The following is a 20,437-nucleotide window of genomic DNA, read 5'->3' as shown; positions in this document are numbered from 1 at the left end:
CCAATCACACAAGGCGTTGCTGGGAAGCGAGCAGCGGCACGCCTTGCCCGTTCGACTGTCTTGCACCCAGGGCCGTGCGCCGGGGACAAAGTCGGCCCCTGCATGGGTCCATCGATCCGGCTCCGTGGGAGTGGACGAACCTCGACCGGGGAGGGGTGACCCCAGCCAGAAGTTGGGGGTGGACCAACCACAAACCAGGGCAGCCAAGCGAACTTGTTTCCTCGTCTCTTCGTCGTCCTCTGTCAGACCATTTGACCATCAGGACGCCAACAACGAACATAATCCAAGCCTCTTGAGCTTAGTTCTGCAGTTGATGTGTAGATGTCATATCCGTGCCCAGATATACAAGCCGGAAAACCCTTCCCAGTCAAGTTTGGCCCGCAACGGCTACCCCTGCCGGTCATAGAGGCCTGGTCGAATGAGATTGGCGACTAGAATGCCGGGGGAAGCCGTAGCGGCCCGGCGGGTTACCCTCCGGAAGATTGCCCGAGCGCGACCGGGAGGCCCGGAATGGAGGTATCCCCGACGGTGACCAGTCTCTCCGAAGCCGGGCGGAAAAACCACGAGCAAGAAAACAAGAATAATTGTCGACCAGCCGCTTACGTGATGGGTCGATGGTTTTTGACACTGAGATAGTTGAATCGAAAGAGTTCTCAAGACCCTGATCGCGCACACCATGCTTCGTCCATGTTTCAAGGATGAACCATCATAGGCTAGGCTGTGCTCTCCCTTTGCGGCCCCGGCGAGCGACAACCCCGTTGCGGCGCCCAAGATCACAAGCTCACCGACACGGCGCCGGCCCAGCGGTTTGCGTTTGGCTCATTTGTTGATCGCAAATTCTCTCGTGCCCGAGGTGACATCGGTTCAAATCGGCTACACTCAACTGAAGAGACCCACACTAGAAAGCGAGTCTCCATCGGTGATTTCCTGTAGCGGGAAGTGGGGGCGGGCCTTGCTGTCTTACTATTTCCAGCGAGGCTGTGTTCGTGGGAGCGCGGCCAACCGACTTGCTCGAGCCTTTAAAGACCCGCGAAATGAAGCAGATTGTTTTGAAACAGATTTCCTGGGGTTTTCGTGGCGGATTCAGTCAACAGCATTCTCTCAATCCCCATTGGTCGCTATAACTTCTCCCAACCGTGCGGCTCCTCATGAGCCTCACTCGACATCAGAACATGGGGCGGGCGCTCTCTTGAACCTTCCCGTTGTCGACATCGGGCCCCATACCATCGTGAACAAACTCTTTCGGTTCGCTACCCCCCTGCCTTTGTCACAGGATCACGGATGCACCCCTCGATACGGCAGTTCTGGGCTATGCCGGTTCACCCAAAATAGACCATGTCGTGAATCTCGAGATCATACTGGGCGTTAAGATGCCGGGGTTAGAATGGCGCCGTGTCGAAGATCCTCGTTACTTGGACGTCAACAATTCAGCCAATTCCAAAGCAAACTTACTTCGGTACTCCGTATCCGTACCGCCTCTCGTGTATCGATGGTTGTTGCCGGGATGCTGCTGTGGTTGGGTTTCCCGGGTCGGGATTCCATGTGGCTCGGCCAAGACATCTAGCGATTCTCTCATAGCACACACCACACCCATGGAGCTGAGCCGGCCGTGCGAATAGCCGGCCGGGAAGCAGGATTACCTGTATTCGCTGGAGGTCCAAAGTAATTTCAATATCTCGCAGCGGTTGCTGGTGTGGACAAGTAGGATAGGTGGGTTATTGATGGCCGCATTTGTTGGCCGCCCATGCATGCTAAGCGCTGGGGCACCTGGATACAATCTGAAAAATGAAGACGACTGCTCCAATAGGGGTCTGGATAGCCATGATCCCCTTCAACTTGCAGTTCTAGCACCTTTCTGCATACGCACTGCGTCTGCAACATGCGTCTTGTACCGCGAATGAGATGAAGGTCTTTGGTCGCAGGCTCGCAGCAGCGGGCGTGTTGGGCCAACAGCGAGGTGGCATTCTCCCGGTCTGGTGGGATGGCGGTCGGCAATGGTCGGTAATTGGGCAGGTCTTGCGTTCTTTTCCATGGTGTGTTGGCGGGCTGCTGTCGTGTTGGTGCAGAACTTAACCGCTTCGTCCCGGGCGAAGGTCATCTGGAAGGGCCCGTCCGATATGATACGGATTCGGTTACGTGGCCAAAAACCTCGAAAGAGCTTGAGCATACGCTACTACCGTAGGTAAGACTGTCTTGATGGCTCTTGCCGGTTGTCGTATTCTCGAAAGGCAGGAGCTACTAAGGCTGCACGGGGTCAAATTTTCACAGGTCCCTGCACGTAACTCGTAATTTGGAGCGTTCTATTTCACCTTTGAGGTGTAATGTAATAACTTGGTAGCAATACCATGGTAGGTTTATCCCATCCTGCCATTTCCGCCCAGCCGTGCCCAGTCATGACGCTCTGATATAAGCGAGAAACAAAAAGTGAAAAACGAAGGACATTTTCGCCTTGATATGTTCCCTGTACCTGGTATTTCCCATTCCCTTCCTGATGTGAATCCCAATCAAAAAACCCAGCCCCAGTTTCCCCCGAGGTCTAGTAACAAAAACCCCAAGCAAAATAAATACATCTCCCCCACTGAACGAAAGACAGCCTGGTGGCTAAAAAATAATTGCCCTGTCGAAAAATTTATACATCCCCAAAAAAGAATACGGAAGTTGAGATGGTCGAGTAATTGAAGAAAGCGCGAAGTGAAGAGGGGGCGCTGAGGCGGTAATGATGATTTATCTGCCTCTCGAATCGCCGGTGGGTGAGGAGGGGACATCGGACCTGCTGGGACCAAGTCGAGATCGTTTAGTTGGAGCCCTTCTTCTTGCACTTGTCGTGGAGTAAGTGGCCGTTCCTAGCCGTCGTTCGTGTGAATTCGGCCCCACAGTTGGGACATGTCGCCTTCGCCGCTTGCCCCGACTTCTCCCGTTGATGCCTGAGAAGGTTGCTGAAGGTCGAGAACTGCCTCCCGTTGCACCCGTGCTCCCAGCATTGCGGCTTCGGCCGGCTGTGCACCACCCGAACCTGTCCATTGGCGTCTGGGCCCGGTGGAATGACGGGAGGAACAGGGTACATGCCCATACTAGGATCTTGTACAAGGGGCCTGCTGCTCATCTAAAATCAGTACTTGCGCTTCGATATTGAAAGAGTTGGGGGCCGGGGGTGAACACATACCCGTAGTGTGGCGGAAGACCCGGAGCAGTTGAAGTTGGGTAGGACGAATAGTCGGCGAGGTAGCTTTGAGAGTTGTATGAGTTTGTGAACATGGCGGCTTGGTTTTGGTCCTGCAATGGTGGCGAGAATGGAGGCATGTATTGCGGGACTGAAGGTTCGGCGAGTAGGGGAAGCTGAGATGGCGCGGTTGTGTATACGGGCATGCTGGATGCAGCGGAGGTCATATCGGCGAGGGAAACGGGTGGCGAGTAAACAGAAGATGCGCTGTCCGTCCTCCGGCCGCGAGCCTGCATTTTGGAGTTGTGCCGTGCCTGATCGCGCTGCCTCTTCAGTTCCCGCTGCTCCGCCGTGAGCGCTGTCCTGGGCGGGCTCGCTGTAACCGATCGTGACCCGCTGGGTGGTGTGAGGCTGACATCCGAACCATATGCGCCGAGATCGTGGGGAGGCATAAGACCACTGCTGGACTCCATCACTGTTTCGAGTAAGCACTGGACTTGTATCGCGATGGGAAGGTGACGTGGGTGTGATGGCGTACCTGGCCAGGTGAATGACGATCTAGCGGCCATGTTGAACGTCGGGTCGTACGAAACGGCAACGGCACTATTCTCAGGTAAGTAGCTGTTAGGGAGTAGGCCGAGGCCGACGGGGGGTTGCGGCTCGAGAGGTGATGTTGTTGTTGGAGTTAGTTACCTCATAGCTCCTGTTTCAACTGACGAGAGCGGGGGTGATGATGTTAAAACGCCGGGATGGTCGTGCACAGGTTGAAGCCTTAGTAGTGGCGCGCCGTGGGTGTGGGTATGTTCCGTGTCGAACCACTCTGCGTCCGAGATGGTGGTTTCGGATGACAAAGGTGGGAAGGATGAATGTGGTTGACCAAGAGGGGTGGTCAGGTAGCCGGGCGAGTGGGATAGGCTCGGACTTAAGTATGTGGGTGAGGCTAACCCCTGCGAAGACGGGGGTCTGCTGGTGGTATAGGACTCTGTCTCGAAGGAACCGGTCTCGGCAAGATGCAAGTTCTGGAGCAACCCTTCTGTGGTAGAGATTCGATTACCAGCTCTTGATCTGGGCGTTTGTGAGTATGTGTCCTCGAATTGTTGGCTTGATGAGTGTGTTGGGTCCATTGTCTGCTTCAATGTACTTGAAAGAGGGAGAGGTCGACGAGGAGAGACGAGGAGATAAGAAAGAAAGACTTGAACTTGAAAACAGGTTACATACGCTGCTGACTGTCCTGGCGATGTCGATAATGGGGATCCGTTCGTGAAGGCGTGTGATGGGTTATATGAAGTCGAGACGAATGTAGATGCTTCGTTTCGAGGCTGCGTACCAGGTTGCAAGATTTAAACAACGCCGTAGATCTATCTTTGGGGGTTTTAGAATCTCTTGAATGCACCTCAGCCTCGGTGGTCGTGGAGAAGGGGGTACGGACGAGCTTAGCTTATAACTTCAGAGAGGCGGTACCTCCCCACAAGCCATGGTGGTGCATGCGAGGGAGGGGGCCCGGTCAGGGCCGTTAGCCGGGGGTGAATTAGAGTGTGTTCGGTGGGCAAGGGACATGCATGTCAGTCGACGACCAGGGAGAATTCATGGATGCCCATGACAGGGGATACAAGCAGTACATCCAGACCAGGGTATGTCCACAGGGGGTGGGGACCTCTTTCCAGGGGTGTAGTGGGGGAGGGTGTGCCACCTAGCAAAACGCACGCCCCTCTCCCACATTCCTCTCCTACCCTACCCCATGCGATGGATGGTTTGGACACTGTCAAACGGCTTGGAGGAGGGTAATCTAGGCGAATGCATGCAAGTCCCATCCTGCAAACTGGTAAAAGTTGTTTGCAGTGCATTTGTGTTATGAACCGACAAGAGCAAGTGTAATGTACCTACACGTCAAGTGTAGTTGATTGAGGAGAAACTTTGAAAAAAGGCGTATTAGGGATCTGGAACTCGATCTCGGGAGTCTTCTGAGGTCAGGCCATCCGTGTCCGTACCTACCCCCTTGGGGTGTGTACTTTTCTCAGTCGCCCTTTTTGGTTAACCCAGCACAGCGCCGGTTGATTGGATGTTCCCCAGGGCAGGAGGAACACATGAGAGAGGTCGGCGGAGCGGCGGGGGGGCGAAACGACCGTGGCTGCTCTTAGGCTCCAGCTTTTCTCACACTCGCCTGTGGACAGCTGTGCCGCTCGCCGTGCTTGGAACAAGTGAACCCAAAATGTGCCGTGGGCCAAGCAGGGCCGCCCGGCAAGGAGCGAGTGGGTGCAGTGGGTGCCAACTCCAGGGCCCATCGCCCCAGTCCACTGTTGCACGTTGCCCACACATGGCGCGGCTCACGCCGTTCTTCCGAAGCCAGCCGGGGGAACCACCGACCTAGAAAGAGCGTTTTGTTAGGTCGTCCCCAAACAGACGCGCAAAGGTCACCTGTCAGCAGCGTCGGCAAACCCCCTCGCGGCTGTTTGTTCGTCTGGCGCGGCTCGCGTCTGTCCACATTGTTGCTTCTTCCTCTTCTTCTCCTCATCGCAACCCTCCCGCTCTCGGCGGTGTGCTACCTCGACCTGCAGGACTTCCATGAACAGGGATGAACAAGAACTCACACACACCGGTGGATGAAGATGCGAACCCGAAGAGGGGACAGTCATATAACGGGGCAGGATCAAGCGACAGCAGGGGGCGGCAGTCGAGCAAGTTGGGAACGCGTTGGGAAGGTTGGGCAGTTCGAGAACATTGTTCCCCCAGTAGCCCGTCGCGCCAACCAAACCTGCCGCACGTGATAAAAGCGAGGGGTGGGAAAAGGAGAAAAACGCCCAACGATCATCACCAAGATGGTAAACTTAACGAAGTTGTGGAGGTTAGTTTTGCGGCTTACGCAGTAGAACGCCGAATCTCTCCGTATGATATCCTGTTGCCTCATCAAGGGCGGTTCGCTCGAGCTGAGTGCTTTTCTCCCAATGAGGGAAAACAACGTGCTCTGCGGTAGTGGGTAAGAAGGTGGGTGCTGAGCGGCCAGAGCGGGGGGCAAACAATTGGAGGTGAAGAGATGAAGCTGCGAGATTGACGCGGTGCAAAGGATTCAAAACCCTGTCGTCGGGGTCGGGTTGCGCTTGCCCGCCGTGCCGCCGTGCCCGCTTAATTGCATGAACTGATTAAGTGAAATCTCCTGGCCTTTGCAGACTGACTAAAATTCTGACAAAGCATCGGCTGGGGCACGGGCCAATGACGGCAACGGAAAGGCCACCAACACCTTTGCAGTGGGAAAGTGGGTGAGGCGGCAGGGGCAGCCAAGGGCACCCTCACCACCCCTTCCTTGCAAATGAGAACCCGCGCTTGCTTCCCTTTACAGATGCACAAGCAGGTAGGCGCAGCTAGGCCACCACATTTCGCAAGGCTTTTTGAGGGGTAATTTGGCGCGCTGCATGATGGAGACGCCCAAGCGACATTCACGGCACCAACAAACACGAGCACTTCACCACAAACGCCCGGCACTGGTGTCGCTCGGCGCTGATACGCGCGACGGGCGCCGATGGCCGACCTAATCGGGGATGGGAACGCCAAGAATCCCGACCCGCCGTGTCGCTCGGCCCTTAGATGTTTCCACATTCCCCCGTCAGCGTCGCGTTTCTTCGACTACTTGTTCTGGAAGCCAGCCAGGCCTGCCAGGGTCCGGCGCAGCGTGTGCCAGAGTCTGTCTCTTGGCGGCGCGCTCACCTCCTCAAACCTCCACGTCTCCTCCACCGCTCGTCTCGGACTGTTGCGGTTCGCCCAGGTTTACAAATTTAACTACAAAACCTGTGCCATTCACCAGTTCAAAAAAGAAGGTTGCTCCGGCTGACATCTGGAGAACAGAATGCCCCCACAGCGGGTTGTAAGAACAACTTCCCAGAACCTCGGTGGGTATTGCCCCCGGAGCTGGATCCGGTGACTTGACGGCAGTTCTCATAGGCCCCCGAAGAGGTCCCAGGTCCTGCGTATCCATCTTCGCGCTTTAGTTATCCCCGCAGTGGAAATAGGGAGAGAGAAAAGCTCGACGACAAAGCACCACCCTACACGAGACCTGCCTAATGTGGTTGAGTCTTCGGGCACAATGGACAATTGTTCATCAACCGGGCGGTCCTGACAATCACTGGGACTTGTGGCCCTTTTTGAGCCATCCCCCGCTTGAACGGAAGAAGAGGGCCAATAAGAACACGAGCTCCTGCTGACATTGCCTGCCGGAAACGCCGGCGCTTGTCGTGGCCGTTTATTGCTCCTCCCGGACCGGGTTGTGCGCAACAACTGGGGTTTCCCCAGCCTGGGCACGTGAATGTCGAAGGGCAGAACCAGTGCAGATGTCTTCGCGTTTTCGGCAGACACCAGGTGAGAGACGGCGCGTGCATGAACGAAGGCCTTGACGCCGAATTGCGGCTCCTGTCCGTCTTAAATGAATGCTATAGCTCGGTCACTGCACAATAAGTAGCTCACCCACAGGGCAGAGCCGGGCACCGGAGACGGGAGCGTAGGCGAAGACGGTGCCGGTCGGGTCCGAATCGGCTGGCTATGTTGTGCCGATCTCCGGGCTGTCCACTGCTTCCCTGATTGAAATACCACAAGGTCCGCTAACTAACCACAGAAGAAGTCAAGCCCGCAATGATGTCTCAAGTCCAGTGTGACGCTATGAGCTGCTGAAAAATTGCACTCATGGGCAGGGTTCGCCAAGCCTCCCTTTTCATTTCCTTCGAACAGACGATCTCGGTATATGCATATCTGCAAACCCCGTTCCTAACCCAATTGTTGGCCGTGCTTCCACCCGACACCTGCAGTCCACTAACTACACAGTATGAATAACGTTATATCGACAGGTTACAGCCCCGCCGCTCCTTGAGCCCGCCGACCATTGCCGTGGGACTCCCACGTTGCACTACGGCCCCCCGACCGTATTCCCGGATACAGGCCGTCTAGCCTTTTTAGCTTTTTCTCGGAAATCGCGTAGCCCTACCTCCCGCCGGACAAAGGAAGACATTTCTTGACAAAAAGCAGTTTTAAACCCCACAAACGCATATCCCAGCGGTGTCGGTTGGAGGAAGCCAAATCATATCCACAGTGCCGGGGGAACCCCGTCTCGATCTGATATGGGCCTCCCCCATCGTCACCCGCCAAGGGATGGCTTGAAGACAGGGTTCGAATACGGAATGCCACAGCCGCATGGGATACCAATATGGAACAGATTCGGCGCACGAGATTTGAATCGCCCCAGGAATATAGTGGGGCCCCTAGCTGCCCAAAGCAAGCCTCAGCCCAGCTCGAGCGAGGGACGCCACAACCCCCGTCGCGGTTGAGAGGCCTGTTTATTCTGCTGCCTGGCGGCAATCTCCCCAGATCGGAGCAGATCTGAGGAGTCGGACTCGCCAACGGCGCGGGATCCCAAGTGAGAACCCAAAACTTGGGACCAAGGCGGCACAGTGCCGCATTTCTTTGTCTCAGAAACCGGCCCTACGCCGTGGATTCGATGGCTGTGCTGGACGACAACATGAACACCGGCGCCGAATCTTTGCGGGGACCCGGGTTTCCGGCATCACGAGTATGATAGCTACCGGCAGCACAGCACAGCGACGCCCCCCACTCCCTTTGCAATTGATTCGTGGACCCTATCTTCGTGTTTTTCTCTCTTCATTTTTCTCACTCCCATCTTACGAGTTTTTCCCTTTCTCCCCTGTCTTGTCCTGCATGGCGTCTGCAAAGATAATCAAGATGGCACGCTAAGGTCTGATGCACCATGAGGTGGCTCCATTCCGGCGGCTACCAGTCCAATAGCAAGCGCACCGGGCCAGCATCAATTTCGCTGAGCGTTGGTTCACCCACCACTTCGACCTCAGACACGCATGTTGATGCATGGCGCTAGTCTCGAGAGCACCAAGCGCAGCAAGCGCGCGTGTCACGGTACTTCAGAAAGGAAGGACTGTCCACCATTCCACATTGGGGGACGGCACATTACTAGGCGGTGAGAGAATGACTAGGGGTCGTCACCACGCCATCATCACTCATCCGCGTGAAGCCGTGATTCCTGTAGAAATACTACCCAGTGAGCGCTCATCGAGCGGTGCAAGACAAGTGTCTCCCGGGCCGAGGAGCCTTCGGGCTCACTCATTCGGTTTTCCGCCAAGGTCAGCATGCTGTGGGGGCGAAAACGGCTTCCCGAGACGGGAGTAGCGTGAACATGTAATTTCTTCCGATTGGTCCAGTATTCGTCGCGACTGCTCATTGGGGAAGGGACGTGCTGCTGTCGCGGAGATCGAATTGGGCCTTCCCGGTTCCGAACTGAATTCGGGCCCGCGGCACATCCTTATCCCCTCACAATCGGAAGGCGCGGATGGCAACAGAGCGAATTCTCTCACGGTTTTATAACAATATTACGTGTGATCTCTAACCCCATGAACCTCGCCGCTCATTCTCTAATCATTTCTAACCCTTTTCTCTGCGATTTAACCACCGACCTCCGTCGGGTCAAACGACCCCTTCCCTTCGGGCCGGTGGTGCAGGAGACGTTGAGCTGGGCATATTTCTCCGCAAGGCCAGCGCCGCACGAGCGCTTCCGACCCAAGGCGCATCAACTGGTAGACACGAAGATCGCCTCATCAAGGACGAACACCAAGGCAGAAAACGTGACTACGTCGTCCCCCGTCTATTGAATCATTGAAGTGTCGAGAGACAAGCCAGTATGTCCCGTATTGGACATTCCTCCGCTTTTTCGCTTCACCGACTCCCCTGGGGACATTCGACAGTCGCGACGAAGTTGCATTCAGCTGCAAAGTACTTGCAGGCACAATGCAGGAGTGGCAGCAGAGTCAACCCTCCCCGCACCGAGTACGACGGTCGCGCATCGGCGTTCTTCGAATTTGGGATTCTTGGTTGTCGGAAACCATGACGCATACTCGCTTCGGCTTGCCAATGAGAAAAGCCCTCCACGCGGAATGACGCTCAAGGCGTTTTTTATTTTCATCCACTGAAATCTCTCCCCTCTCGCCCTCCGCTATCATCGTCGAAGGATTCACCGGGGAGTCTCGGAAATGCAGTTCAAGTCTGACTACCGAGTAAATCCTGTCCTATCTATCTCACAATCCGGTGCGCCGGTAGAAACTCATTCGCAATCATCATCGCCAACCCTGGAAATGACCGTTGCGAAGACCCATAGTGCCAGAAATGCAGGACACGGTTCTGATTCCGTGTTAAGCCCGATTTCAGCCTGATGACTTCCCAGCTTGTTAGTCTTGTCAGCACATGATCTTCCCTCCACCCGGAAGTCGTAAGTAGACCGATGAAATCGACGCGGCTACGGTTAGCTCATCACTTACAAGCACTCCGGGCGTGCCCATTGGACTGGTGCCAGGCGTACAGCGGCCATTCATCGGCCATCTTTCACTAACACGGCGGACGTTGTGCAAGACTATGGATACACAGTATGAAATCCCCAAAAGGCGCCCGCTAGGATTGTCTTCGGTCGAGGCGCCCTCAAGGTGCCCCAATTACGGTCCCCGCGCGGCTTTGCAAAAATGCTCAAGTGCACACGCATCTTTGGCCATTCATCGGGCCTTCTCCGCTTGCACCGTTGCACCGAGGTCACACCAGCCCTATCATGGAGTGCAATGCAAGGCTGCCCCGCGTTACAGGTTCCGAACGATCCCGGCGGAAACCGCGGAAGCACGGAAGCACGGCGGGAGAGGGGCCGACTATCTCACTCAATCTCAAAAGCAACTACTTCTCGAGATTTCTCCTAATATATTCCCAGATGCTAAGCCGAATAATATCTCTAATCCGCCCAACCGAGGTAAGGAAAGCGAGAATTTGCCATGCCATGTTGCTCTAATGTGCTAGCCCGCTGACTCTCAGCGCTTTTAGCAGAGTTAGCCATTCAATTCCAGGAACATCCACTCCCATTGCCCCCCTCTTGACACATCAGTAGAGAGAGGTAAACCTTGGCAAGTAACGAAACGAACGTGCCCACGACAAGTCCGAGTCAATGTAGAGCTGCGACGTTGCGGTGGCATACATTAGATCTGACGCGCGCCGTGGCCGCATGACCAAAGGGACTCAACCAGCCAGGTCAGCACGCTAACATCCTTCCCGCGACGCAACCTCTGCCGTGTACCGTGGGGCCGACATATCATCCGTCGCCACAAAACGAAGAACCTTGCATATCAAGTCGAACGAAGCGGTGAAACAGGGCTTGTTCCACTCTTCCGCGATGCAAGATCGGGCGATGAGGAACTTGTTCCTTGGGGAAGATGATGGCTCAGCCCTATGAGACGACGGGAAGGGACACGAGAGGTGATGAGCGAGATCATCAACTCCGCCCCCCAATCAATGGCCCGCCCCTCAGCATTTCTTGTCCTTCTTGCCCCGGCTGACTGTGCTCTCGTCAGCGCGCATTGGCGTCCCATCTCTTGGCTTGTTTTGGCGAAAGCAAGTCACTGAGTTTTGTTACAATTGCTCGTCAATCACGTGGCGATTAGCTACGGGGTGACTTGTTGTATCCTTATCGAGGGTAACGTTAGTCTCATTTTGTTTGAACTGTCTCGGACTAGGCGACCCTAGCGAATGAGACTCTTCGCTTCGGCAACCCCATTTCGACAGAGACGTCCGTTGCTTTGTCACTCTCAGTTCCGAGGGTTGTCGGAATAAAATCGAGTCTGTCTTTTTGCCTCTCTTATCGTTGCATCGCAGTAAGATCTTGTCAGATCATTTCAATAGACGAGATCATGTTACAAACTGCGGATAGCGCAAGATGTTACACTGAATGGTTCTCTTCCAGCAACAGGGTTGGCACAAACGATAGCCATACACCCCAGTAGCATACTGAACATCTCAACTCTCTTCCTTTCTCATGCAAGTAAAAGGAAAAGGCCGGTTAACTAGCATCAGGGGATCTAAACTACAACAACCAAACAAAAATAAAAAAGACAAAAAAAAAAGGCCTTTCCCCCACTAACTCCCGGGATGAAACCTCAAAGTCCCCAGATCGCCCACCCAAGAACACGTCCACCGGTACGCACTTACACGCCGCTTCGCTTTGCTCGAGCCCAACAACAGCCACCTCCTGGGCGGGCATGGTGGCACAGGCGGCAAGCGTGTCCAGAGCACCGGCGTAGAAAACGTGTGTGGAATATTTTTGATGGGCTTCTAGAAGGAAACTGGGCCGCTCGGGTAAAACCATCAATGAGCGGCACAGCAACTGACAAGACAACAAGACTCAGATATTCACCGCTCTGGGTCACACGTACACACACATATCTACACTACATGCATACATACAATAACAAACGAACGAATCACGATCCCAATCCTACGGAGGTGACGAATCCGGCGGAAACTGCGGAATCCACGGCAACGTACCCCGGAGGACGCTCACGCAGCGGGATGTGGTGCACCACCACTCGGATGATGACCACGGCAGTACACTACACTAGATTTGTTTTACAAGTAGGCCAGCGCGGGAAGGAACCGCCAAGCATCCCGTCTGTCTGTCTGTCCGTCTATCTTCCTGTCCGTCAATTGGGGCTGTTGTCTCGAAGGACACGACAGAGGATGATGTGTGATACGATCGAATAGGGAACGGGAGCGGGATGGGATGGGATGGGATTGGGTAGGTTGGTAAGGTAGGATATGGTTGGTTGTAAGCGGTTTAGGGGGTTGTTGATGATGACGGCTATTGGTGCTGGGGAAAGGGCAGTGTCGTAGTGAAGTGTGTTGCCCCTATTCTGAGGTCATTCGTCTGTATGATCTCAGATGATCGTCCTGGATTCTGGGGTTCTTCCTCTGCATAGGAGGGAACAACGTTGCGTCTACTATGTGGCTACGTAGGGCTGCTCGTACTGTGGCGTTCAGCTACACAGTACAGAACCTAGGTATGTACGAGGGGAGGATCATAGACAAGCAAGGAAGTGTGCTGGATAACTTGGCAAGCTCCCTGTGACGTCGAAACCTGTGACCCCCCCTCTCCAAAATTCCTACGGCCTGCGTTGTGACTATCAGCCACGAATGAAGCCGTTGGGAGGCCAAGATGCAATGTTCGAAAGGAAGGCTAAAGCTCGTCTATTCGTGGCTGTTCGGTTCGAACACGAGGGGATCGCCATCATGGCGGTGGGACAGATGGGAATTAAGCCCAGTGATGATGATCCCATCCAACTTTCTCTCATCTCCAACCCTCAATCGCCCATTCAGTATTTTGGGTGGGGAGCAGAATGCATTGGATTGGACTGGACTGAACCGGACCAGATTGGGACTACGACGGAACTGCAAAGGGACGGGCCCTTGCATGGGAAGGAGCAATCGTACTGCTGGCTTCTGCTGGCTGCTGGCTTCTCCCCAAAGAAATCCTTCCTCGTGATCCTTCCCGCTAACCGAAGGATTCTTGTCCCTGGTCTGCCGCGACTTGGCTTTGGAGTGTAACCGTTTTTTGTTTCTTGCTTTTTTTTAAACGTTAGCGGAAGCAGGAAGAACCGGAAAACCTTTTTCCGGTGTGTTCGTGTTCGGAGTTATTGTTAAGTCCCTGATTAAAGCTGCCGTTGCGGTAGGATCCTAGACCCGGCAACAACATTTGACTTTCCCGTTTTCTGGGATTGCATCGACTACTTAGCAAAATGTATGGGCTTTTGCAGGGACCGGAAAAGGGCCGTACAGAACTTGAGGGGGCATGGAATGTACACGGCCCGAGGAGAGACAGGGGACATGCTTCTCAAGCGAGGACAGGAGACACGTATGCTGTACACAACGCGTGGAAATGCATGCTGTTACTTTGTCATCGACGACTAGTTCGATGGGAAGGTTATTCGCGGGTTAGGGGGCTGGGTAGCTGGCCGGTAGGCTCCCACATGCCGTGTTCTATGGAGAGGTTGAAACACATGCCGGAAACGGGGGGTCAGTTACTCGTGCATGCCCGGGGCTAGATTGAGGCTGGGGATTGACGGTTCGTGTTTCTGGACTCGCTTCGCTTTACCGATCTTGCTGCCTCGCCTTGGCTTGCATTAAGCTGCACCAACAAACCAATAAACTCTTCCTCGCGACTCCAACAAGACGACATCAACGGATGGTTGACCCGAGATGCAGATTGGCGAGCATGGGAAGGAGCATTTCTATGTGGCTGAGAAACCTTAATGGTCCTACTCGCCTGTCTTTCTCCCACATTCCGGTGTGTTATCTACGTGTAGCGTATCGCTCTCTCTATCCTCTCCACACTATGTTTGTTGTCGAAACACCGGTTCCAATCCTCCATCCGATGTTGACCCTTGTGTTCCACTGCTGCGGATGCCGACCCGTTGTTAGCTCATAGCAAGGGTTGCCAGCTATTTTGAGAAAGAAAAGGCACCGGGACATGGGATGGCTAGGGTTTAGCAAAGAGAAACTCCCGACTCTCGACTTCTTTGGGACACGCTAACACGGCACGGTTCATCAAAACGGCTTGAGACGAATCCTGACGCAGCGGCGTTGGCACTTTTCGAGGACCACTTCTATGACTCGGCCAACCCTAGCCCAGAAAAATTCCCGAAAGTTCTTTTGAAGGATGAATTGGTGGAGACACAACTACGGAACATATCCACCGTCTCATGAGTCCTGAGTATAGTGGATCTCGTCACACCTGTACAGCCCTTCCGCAGTCTTCTAGACCTGTTGGAGATCTCACAAGAAGCTTTAAGGTGATGACGATAGGGCTCAAACATCAGCCGGCGACCTGCGCCACATCGGTCTCTTGTCAAAATTAGATCCACCTGTAGTTTCAGTTCGAGACAGTCTCGAGCTAGCAGCCGACCTCCACAGCGGGCTGTTAGCCCTCAGTGTCACAGGATGGTGGTGGCTTTGTCATGGGGCTTTGATTCCCCTTGTCCAACCCCAATCATGGGGAATCGAGACATCTCGACGTGCCTCTTGACGTCAAGACGGATTCAATGGCCACCACCACGGTTAAGCCCCTTATCTGAACCACATACTCGTGAAACCCACGGGTATCCGGCCATCTCCGCCGCAAATTTGGCTTCAACAAACGAGGCACACCCACCCAAAGCCACTGCCGGCCTTCTCCTCAAGCTTCCCCCAAGCCCATCCATCCCAAGTGAACAATCTAGTCCTGCCGTCCAGCTGTCCTACCCTCCTATCGTCCTACGTCCTACCGTCCTCCCTCATAGCCATAGCCATAGCCATAGCCATGTTTCTTCGAATTCCATCTCCATCCCCATTCCATATTCCTCTATCTCCCTACCCCCTATAGCCACCAACCATATCAAAACCCTCCCCAGCCAGCTCCCGATCCCAATCCCAGCACTCTCAAACAGACAGAAACCCCGTATAAGCCCCGCTATAGCCCTCTATCCCGTCCCTATCCCGTCCCTCTCCCTAGGTCACAGACACACGCGCGCGCGCGCATCCAACAGCCACCTCGTTAAAGTTTCGGCCACACGCCACACGCCCCGCCACCACCCGTTCTCGAAGGATTCCTCCCGAGCCGGCTGGCCTGAGGCCAGAGAGAGAGGCGAGGTGGAGAGGGGGCGTGATCTCCCAAGTGAAGGGTGCGAGAGAGATAGAGGGAAAGCGAGAGTGGCCAGGTCAGGTCAAATCAGGCCAAACCAAGCGAGGCCAGGTCGGCCAGGTCGGCCAGTTTGTCCCACCCAAAACAAACTTGGGCCGACCAAACTAGACAGACCAGACCAAATGGGACCAACCCAGACCAACCTGAGCCAGATTTACCAGACCAAAACCAACCCAGGCCAGCCGACGGCTTAACCCAAAGGCAAAGCCAAAACCACAAACCAATGAGGTCAACCAACCGACAGCTTAACCCAGTGGCAAAGCCAAAGAAGACCAAGCCAATGAGACCCCCCAACCGTGCCTCTCTATTCTGTTCTCCCCAGTCCCCCTCGGAAGCATCTATCCCGGTGTGAGTAGCTGTGGGGTGTGCGGATGGCTCACCGGTGGGTAGGTGTGTGGCACAAACCTTGATTGACAACGGGTTCGAACAGACAGGGCAGGGCAGGGCAGGGTCGGTTAACCGTATCTAGTGTAGCTGGGGATGGATGTGTGTGTGTTGCCACTTTGAGCTCTCTCTGCCTCAGGCTCATACTCGTACTCATGTTCAAGTGCAGGTCCAGGGGGGAAGGGGGGGTATCCACTGTTCATGCCGTACTTCAGGGGCTCAGGGGGCCGCCGTGTACTATTTCTGCCCGCGTGGGATTGTTCAGTCGGGGGGTAAAGCGGGTGACGCGCGTGCGCGGGGGAATGGTCCGGTGTTCCCGGAAAGGGGGTAATTTACTCTAGTTAGTCGAGGGGGGGATTAGTAAAGGAGAATGAGGGGGGGATTATGCTCTGCTCTCTTCAGGGAGCGGGAAGATGAGGAGGAAATGAGAGTGAGTTGGCAGTTAAGGGGTCGTTGAGCCGTGAGACAGCATGCTCTTCTCCCGGGTGATCTGTGTCAAATGGCCGCTTTCCAGGTGAGTTACTAAGATTTGTTGGCCTGGTCATGCGTGCGTTGTTATGTATATTGTTGCTATTGGAAGAGGCCGGAACGCTACGCCGTGGGTGTTCACAGAGTATCAGGGGAGAGATTGAGGACTGCGCTGGACTAACAAACGTATCCGGCTCAACCATACCGAAAGCTAATGGAATAGATTGTTTAAATCTAGCCAAGTCTTTTTCTTCAAAAAAGTACTCTCATTAGTAAACTGAATGTCATTAGCAGACTACCAAAGTGAGCCGAACCCAACCCAAACGTTCAGTGATGCTACTCGTCTTAACACTCACAGCTTTCTCAGACACAAAAAGTAGTGATATACGCCTTGTAGAATTGTAAACAACTAAGCTGAACTCTTTTTACGAACGTGCATTTTGGAATTGAGCCTGTTTCCTATTTTCCTTTTCCTTCTGTAAAGAAGAAGTACATACTTGTCCTAGTCTCAACCCTTTAACCTACTCCAACCCATTGTGATACCCCTATCAACAGACCTCATAGACATGTACCCCTATCAACAGCCCCCATAAACATGGCTTACTCCTGTAAATCAAATGTCTCAAACCCACCATATCAACCCCCAATCCAAGCCAAGCCCTTTGTCTTCTCGCTACCTTCACTCATTACCACATGTTTACAGTTACTCAATACAACCACAGCAAGTAACAATGACCACAGTTAAGCTTCGAGCACAAAACACGCTGGTTCCATGTCTCATCAACGAGGATCCCCTTTTCGGCAGGCTACACGCATGGCTCTATTACACTGTAGACGCACCCTTACCAACGAACTCTATATTGATGTTTACTATGGACGAGGAGGCAGCCCGGGAAGGAGATTGGCAAATATGGATTATCCCATGAACACCATTAGCACCACACAAACAACGTAACATGTGGTGAATACCTACCCTAGGTTCCAATAACGCGATGATTCCAGAACGCACGACGCTGCACAATGTGTAATTATCTAACACTACAACTCAATTTCTACAGAAAAGACTCGCTGAAACTATCCGCTGTCCCACATAATGAACCCGTCCTGTCGGATGGAGAAGAGGAGGGAAGGAAAAGAAAAGCCATGATAAGCTTTCCCCAAATTACCTCAATCCAACTCACCAGCCCACGCCTTGAAAACGGTCGGTTTATCACCGGGCTGGATGCTCCTCAACTTGTACACGATATCCCTTTTGTCGACCGGCTTCTCATGCAAGTTATGAGAAGAACTGATCCATTTGTGAGAACTGTGTACCTCGCTGTTGTTGCCTCCGTGATCCCCTTCCTGCTGTTCCTGCTGCTGGTGACCATCGCCATCTCCTTGCTGCTGCTGCTGCTGCTGCTGGGGGTCGTGGTCCTGTCGGTCGGGGTTGTCGATTCCATCCTGACCCCCGTGGGCTGCAATTTCAGAAAGTGTGGCAAGTCTGGCCGCCCCGGACGTGCTCCCGCCCTCAAGAACATTACCGTATTCCACTGTAAGGGCTGGAGCCCAGAGTTCCGCTTCTTCTAGCCCGCGCGGGCCAGTATCACCGCCCGGGGCATTATCACCGCCTCCGGCCAACCACCGTCGCAAACCAGAACCCGCCGGCAAAGTGTGGCGCCGGGGAGAGAAGTCAATGTGCCCACCATTGCCGCCCTCTCCTTCAGAAACAGGATTACCGTCGCCAGTATCAGGCTGGGCCTCCGTAACCACATTTCCTTCCACCTCTCCCGTTCTCCGCCTCCCCTCCGGGACTGGCTCCTCCCCAATCTCATAGCACTTGCCCATTGACCCGATATAACGCAGCCTCTTCATCTTCTCGGGATGGCGCGTGATGAGTTCGAGTATCTTGTCCAGAACAACACCGGCATAGCACACCGCGCGGCTGCCTGGGTAGTTGTAGACATACTGAATTTGAAGGGCGCGCAGTTCCGGAATGTTTTTGAAACGGGCATATAGGCCATTCTGGAGAAGGCGGGCGAGGTCAGTATTTCCCCATGGCTCTGGGTGCAGAATAGTACATGCCAGCGATCAACAGGCAAGGGAAACGTACCAAATTATTGTTATCTAGCGCAAGTGAGAGTTCGCGCAAGTTCACCATGCTCCCGCTGCTGAGATAGGAAAGCAGCTCAGATTCCAAGGGGAAGTACTGAGGAAAATCAAAATTTGGCTTCAGCTGGTAGCTTCCTTCGAGATAAAGCTTCTGTAGGCTACCTGAGTGGTACATGATCGCACCATGAAGCTCTCTATTGAGCTCGGAAGTGGATTCACGGCCTTCTGAGAGTCTATGCAAGAACAGAGCTTCGAGCGTGTTTGGGGCAAGGGTGGCTTTGACGAATTTGAGCAAGGAGAAGCACGCAAAGTCGGTGCGTATTTCCTTGAGGGCGAGGTGGTATTTGCGTGGAGTGTCGGAGGGCGGCGTGTCCTCTGCTGTTGATAGTACCGTGGGCCCGAACTCATTACGCAACGTAGTCCAGAGGGGATTGAGAAAGGGGGTGCCGATCAGGGTGAGGCTGGTCAAAACGGACCAGTCAAGGGCATGTCGGCAAACCTTATTCACAAACTTATTCCCCTGAAACTCAAACTTTCGCAGCTTTAGTGGCTCCGCAGAGGGCATCCCGTCAGAGGGTAACATAGCCCTGGAAAGTGGTCGAAGGTCGTAAACCTTGCCAAACAGCACGCCCAGAGCACCTCCCAAGCGGCGATCTCCAATAGTACTTTCGCCTGGCCATTGCGCGTGGTGATCGACCTGGGTCGATTGGCCGTCCTACGGCTCCGCAAAATGTTGGAATGACGCCTTTTCAGAAATGCGGACAGTGAGTTCCTCCAGGGTCTCCTTGGAGCGTCCGATGAAGGTCGCCATCTCGTCCAAGTAGCCTAGCTCGTCAACATCGGTGACGGTCAGCCTCTTGAGAGGTGGGAGAACGCTGAAGGTCGGGTATTCGCAATGGTATTCAGAGTAGCGAACTGGCCCCCCGGGGGGCGGGAGGTCCTCATGCGGTCTTGGAAGGTGTCCAAGATAGGTCATGGAATGGATACCTGGATTGAATCTCTTGAAAACCGCAGAATGACCCGGGAGGCCCGCTAGCCTCCGGCGCATGGTATTGTCGTCACAACGCACCCATACGTTGCTTAATTTACAGTCGTTCCCGGGCTGGTGGGCGAGCGAGGACAAGGCCTCAAAGATACAAGACGAGGCACCGGTTGGTATGTCCCAGACGAAGGTCTCCAAATTGACCATCTTGCGGATGGCGCCAGCGACGAGGATACTTAACAGCTCACCACTCCCTCGAAGTCCGTCGTGGCCATATTTCTAGTTGGCACGAACTTCGCGAATGGAAAACTCTTTGACATACTTGGCAAAGTCGTTGTCCGGAAGCCTATGCTGTTGATGTTGTTGCTCGCCGGGAATGGTACGGCTCCTGTTTACGGTACGGGCAAAACTGCTCCCGATACAGAGAGTCGACAAGCCCCGGGTTAATGCATCGGAGCCGGATTCCTCGCGAATCTCAGGATGCCCTAGCGCCCCTGGCCAATTGAGCTCGAAGCGGGAGTAGAGTCGCGGGATGACTAGGTCATAGAACACCGGGTGAGTCCGTACTAGCATTGCCAGGTCCCTGCGTGCTTTGATCTAACGAGTCGAGGGTGGTTAGCGGCCTTCACGGTCTAGAGGGACGGCCACATACGTACATTGGAAACAATGGGGCAAAGGATATCCATGGGCAGGCTCAGGAGGGTTAGGGGGCGGTTATCGTTGCATGGGCCTGGCGGTTGGGTGGGCTGCGGGAGATCTGCCCCCTAGACTGAATCCGGGGTACCGCCTTGAGATGCCATGGCGAACG

At 54.3% G+C, this 20,437-nt stretch overlaps 3 protein-coding genes across 3 annotated transcripts; all 3 read right to left on the bottom strand.

The window, feature by feature from the left end:
* Positions 1 to 2,794: 2,794 nt before the first annotated feature.
* On the bottom strand, positions 2,795 to 4,284 carry C8A04DRAFT_38156 (uncharacterized protein; the record flags this gene model as incomplete). Its single annotated transcript, XM_062784136.1, has 4 exons — positions 2,795 to 3,071; positions 3,164 to 3,651; positions 3,854 to 3,863; positions 3,977 to 4,284. The coding sequence occupies 4 exons, from the start codon at positions 4,282 to 4,284 to the stop codon at positions 2,795 to 2,797; spliced, it is 1,083 nt and encodes a 360-aa protein (XP_062635999.1).
* A 13,439-nt stretch (positions 4,285 to 17,723) lies between these two features.
* Positions 17,724 to 19,212, bottom strand: C8A04DRAFT_29757 (uncharacterized protein; the record flags this gene model as incomplete). Its single annotated transcript, XM_062781120.1, has 2 exons — positions 17,724 to 18,560; positions 18,649 to 19,212. 2 exons carry the CDS (start codon positions 19,210 to 19,212, stop codon positions 17,724 to 17,726), a joined length of 1,401 nt encoding a protein of 466 aa, XP_062635998.1.
* A 150-nt stretch (positions 19,213 to 19,362) lies between these two features.
* C8A04DRAFT_29756 (uncharacterized protein) lies at positions 19,363 to 20,315 on the bottom strand (the record flags this gene model as incomplete). The annotated part of the gene is made up of 3 exons (XM_062781119.1): positions 19,363 to 19,879; positions 19,952 to 20,226; positions 20,286 to 20,315. 3 exons carry the CDS (start codon positions 20,313 to 20,315, stop codon positions 19,363 to 19,365), a joined length of 822 nt encoding a protein of 273 aa, XP_062635997.1.
* Positions 20,316 to 20,437: the final 122 nt, after the last annotated feature.

This window comes from Dichotomopilus funicola (assembly GCF_033296635.1).
Source record: "Dichotomopilus funicola strain CBS 141.50 unplaced genomic scaffold C8A04scaffold_42, whole genome shotgun sequence".
Taxonomy (NCBI): Eukaryota; Fungi; Ascomycota; class Sordariomycetes; order Sordariales; family Chaetomiaceae; genus Dichotomopilus; species Dichotomopilus funicola.
The sequence above is the reverse complement of the archived record's forward strand: the minus strand, read 5'-3'. Positions and strand labels throughout refer to the sequence as shown.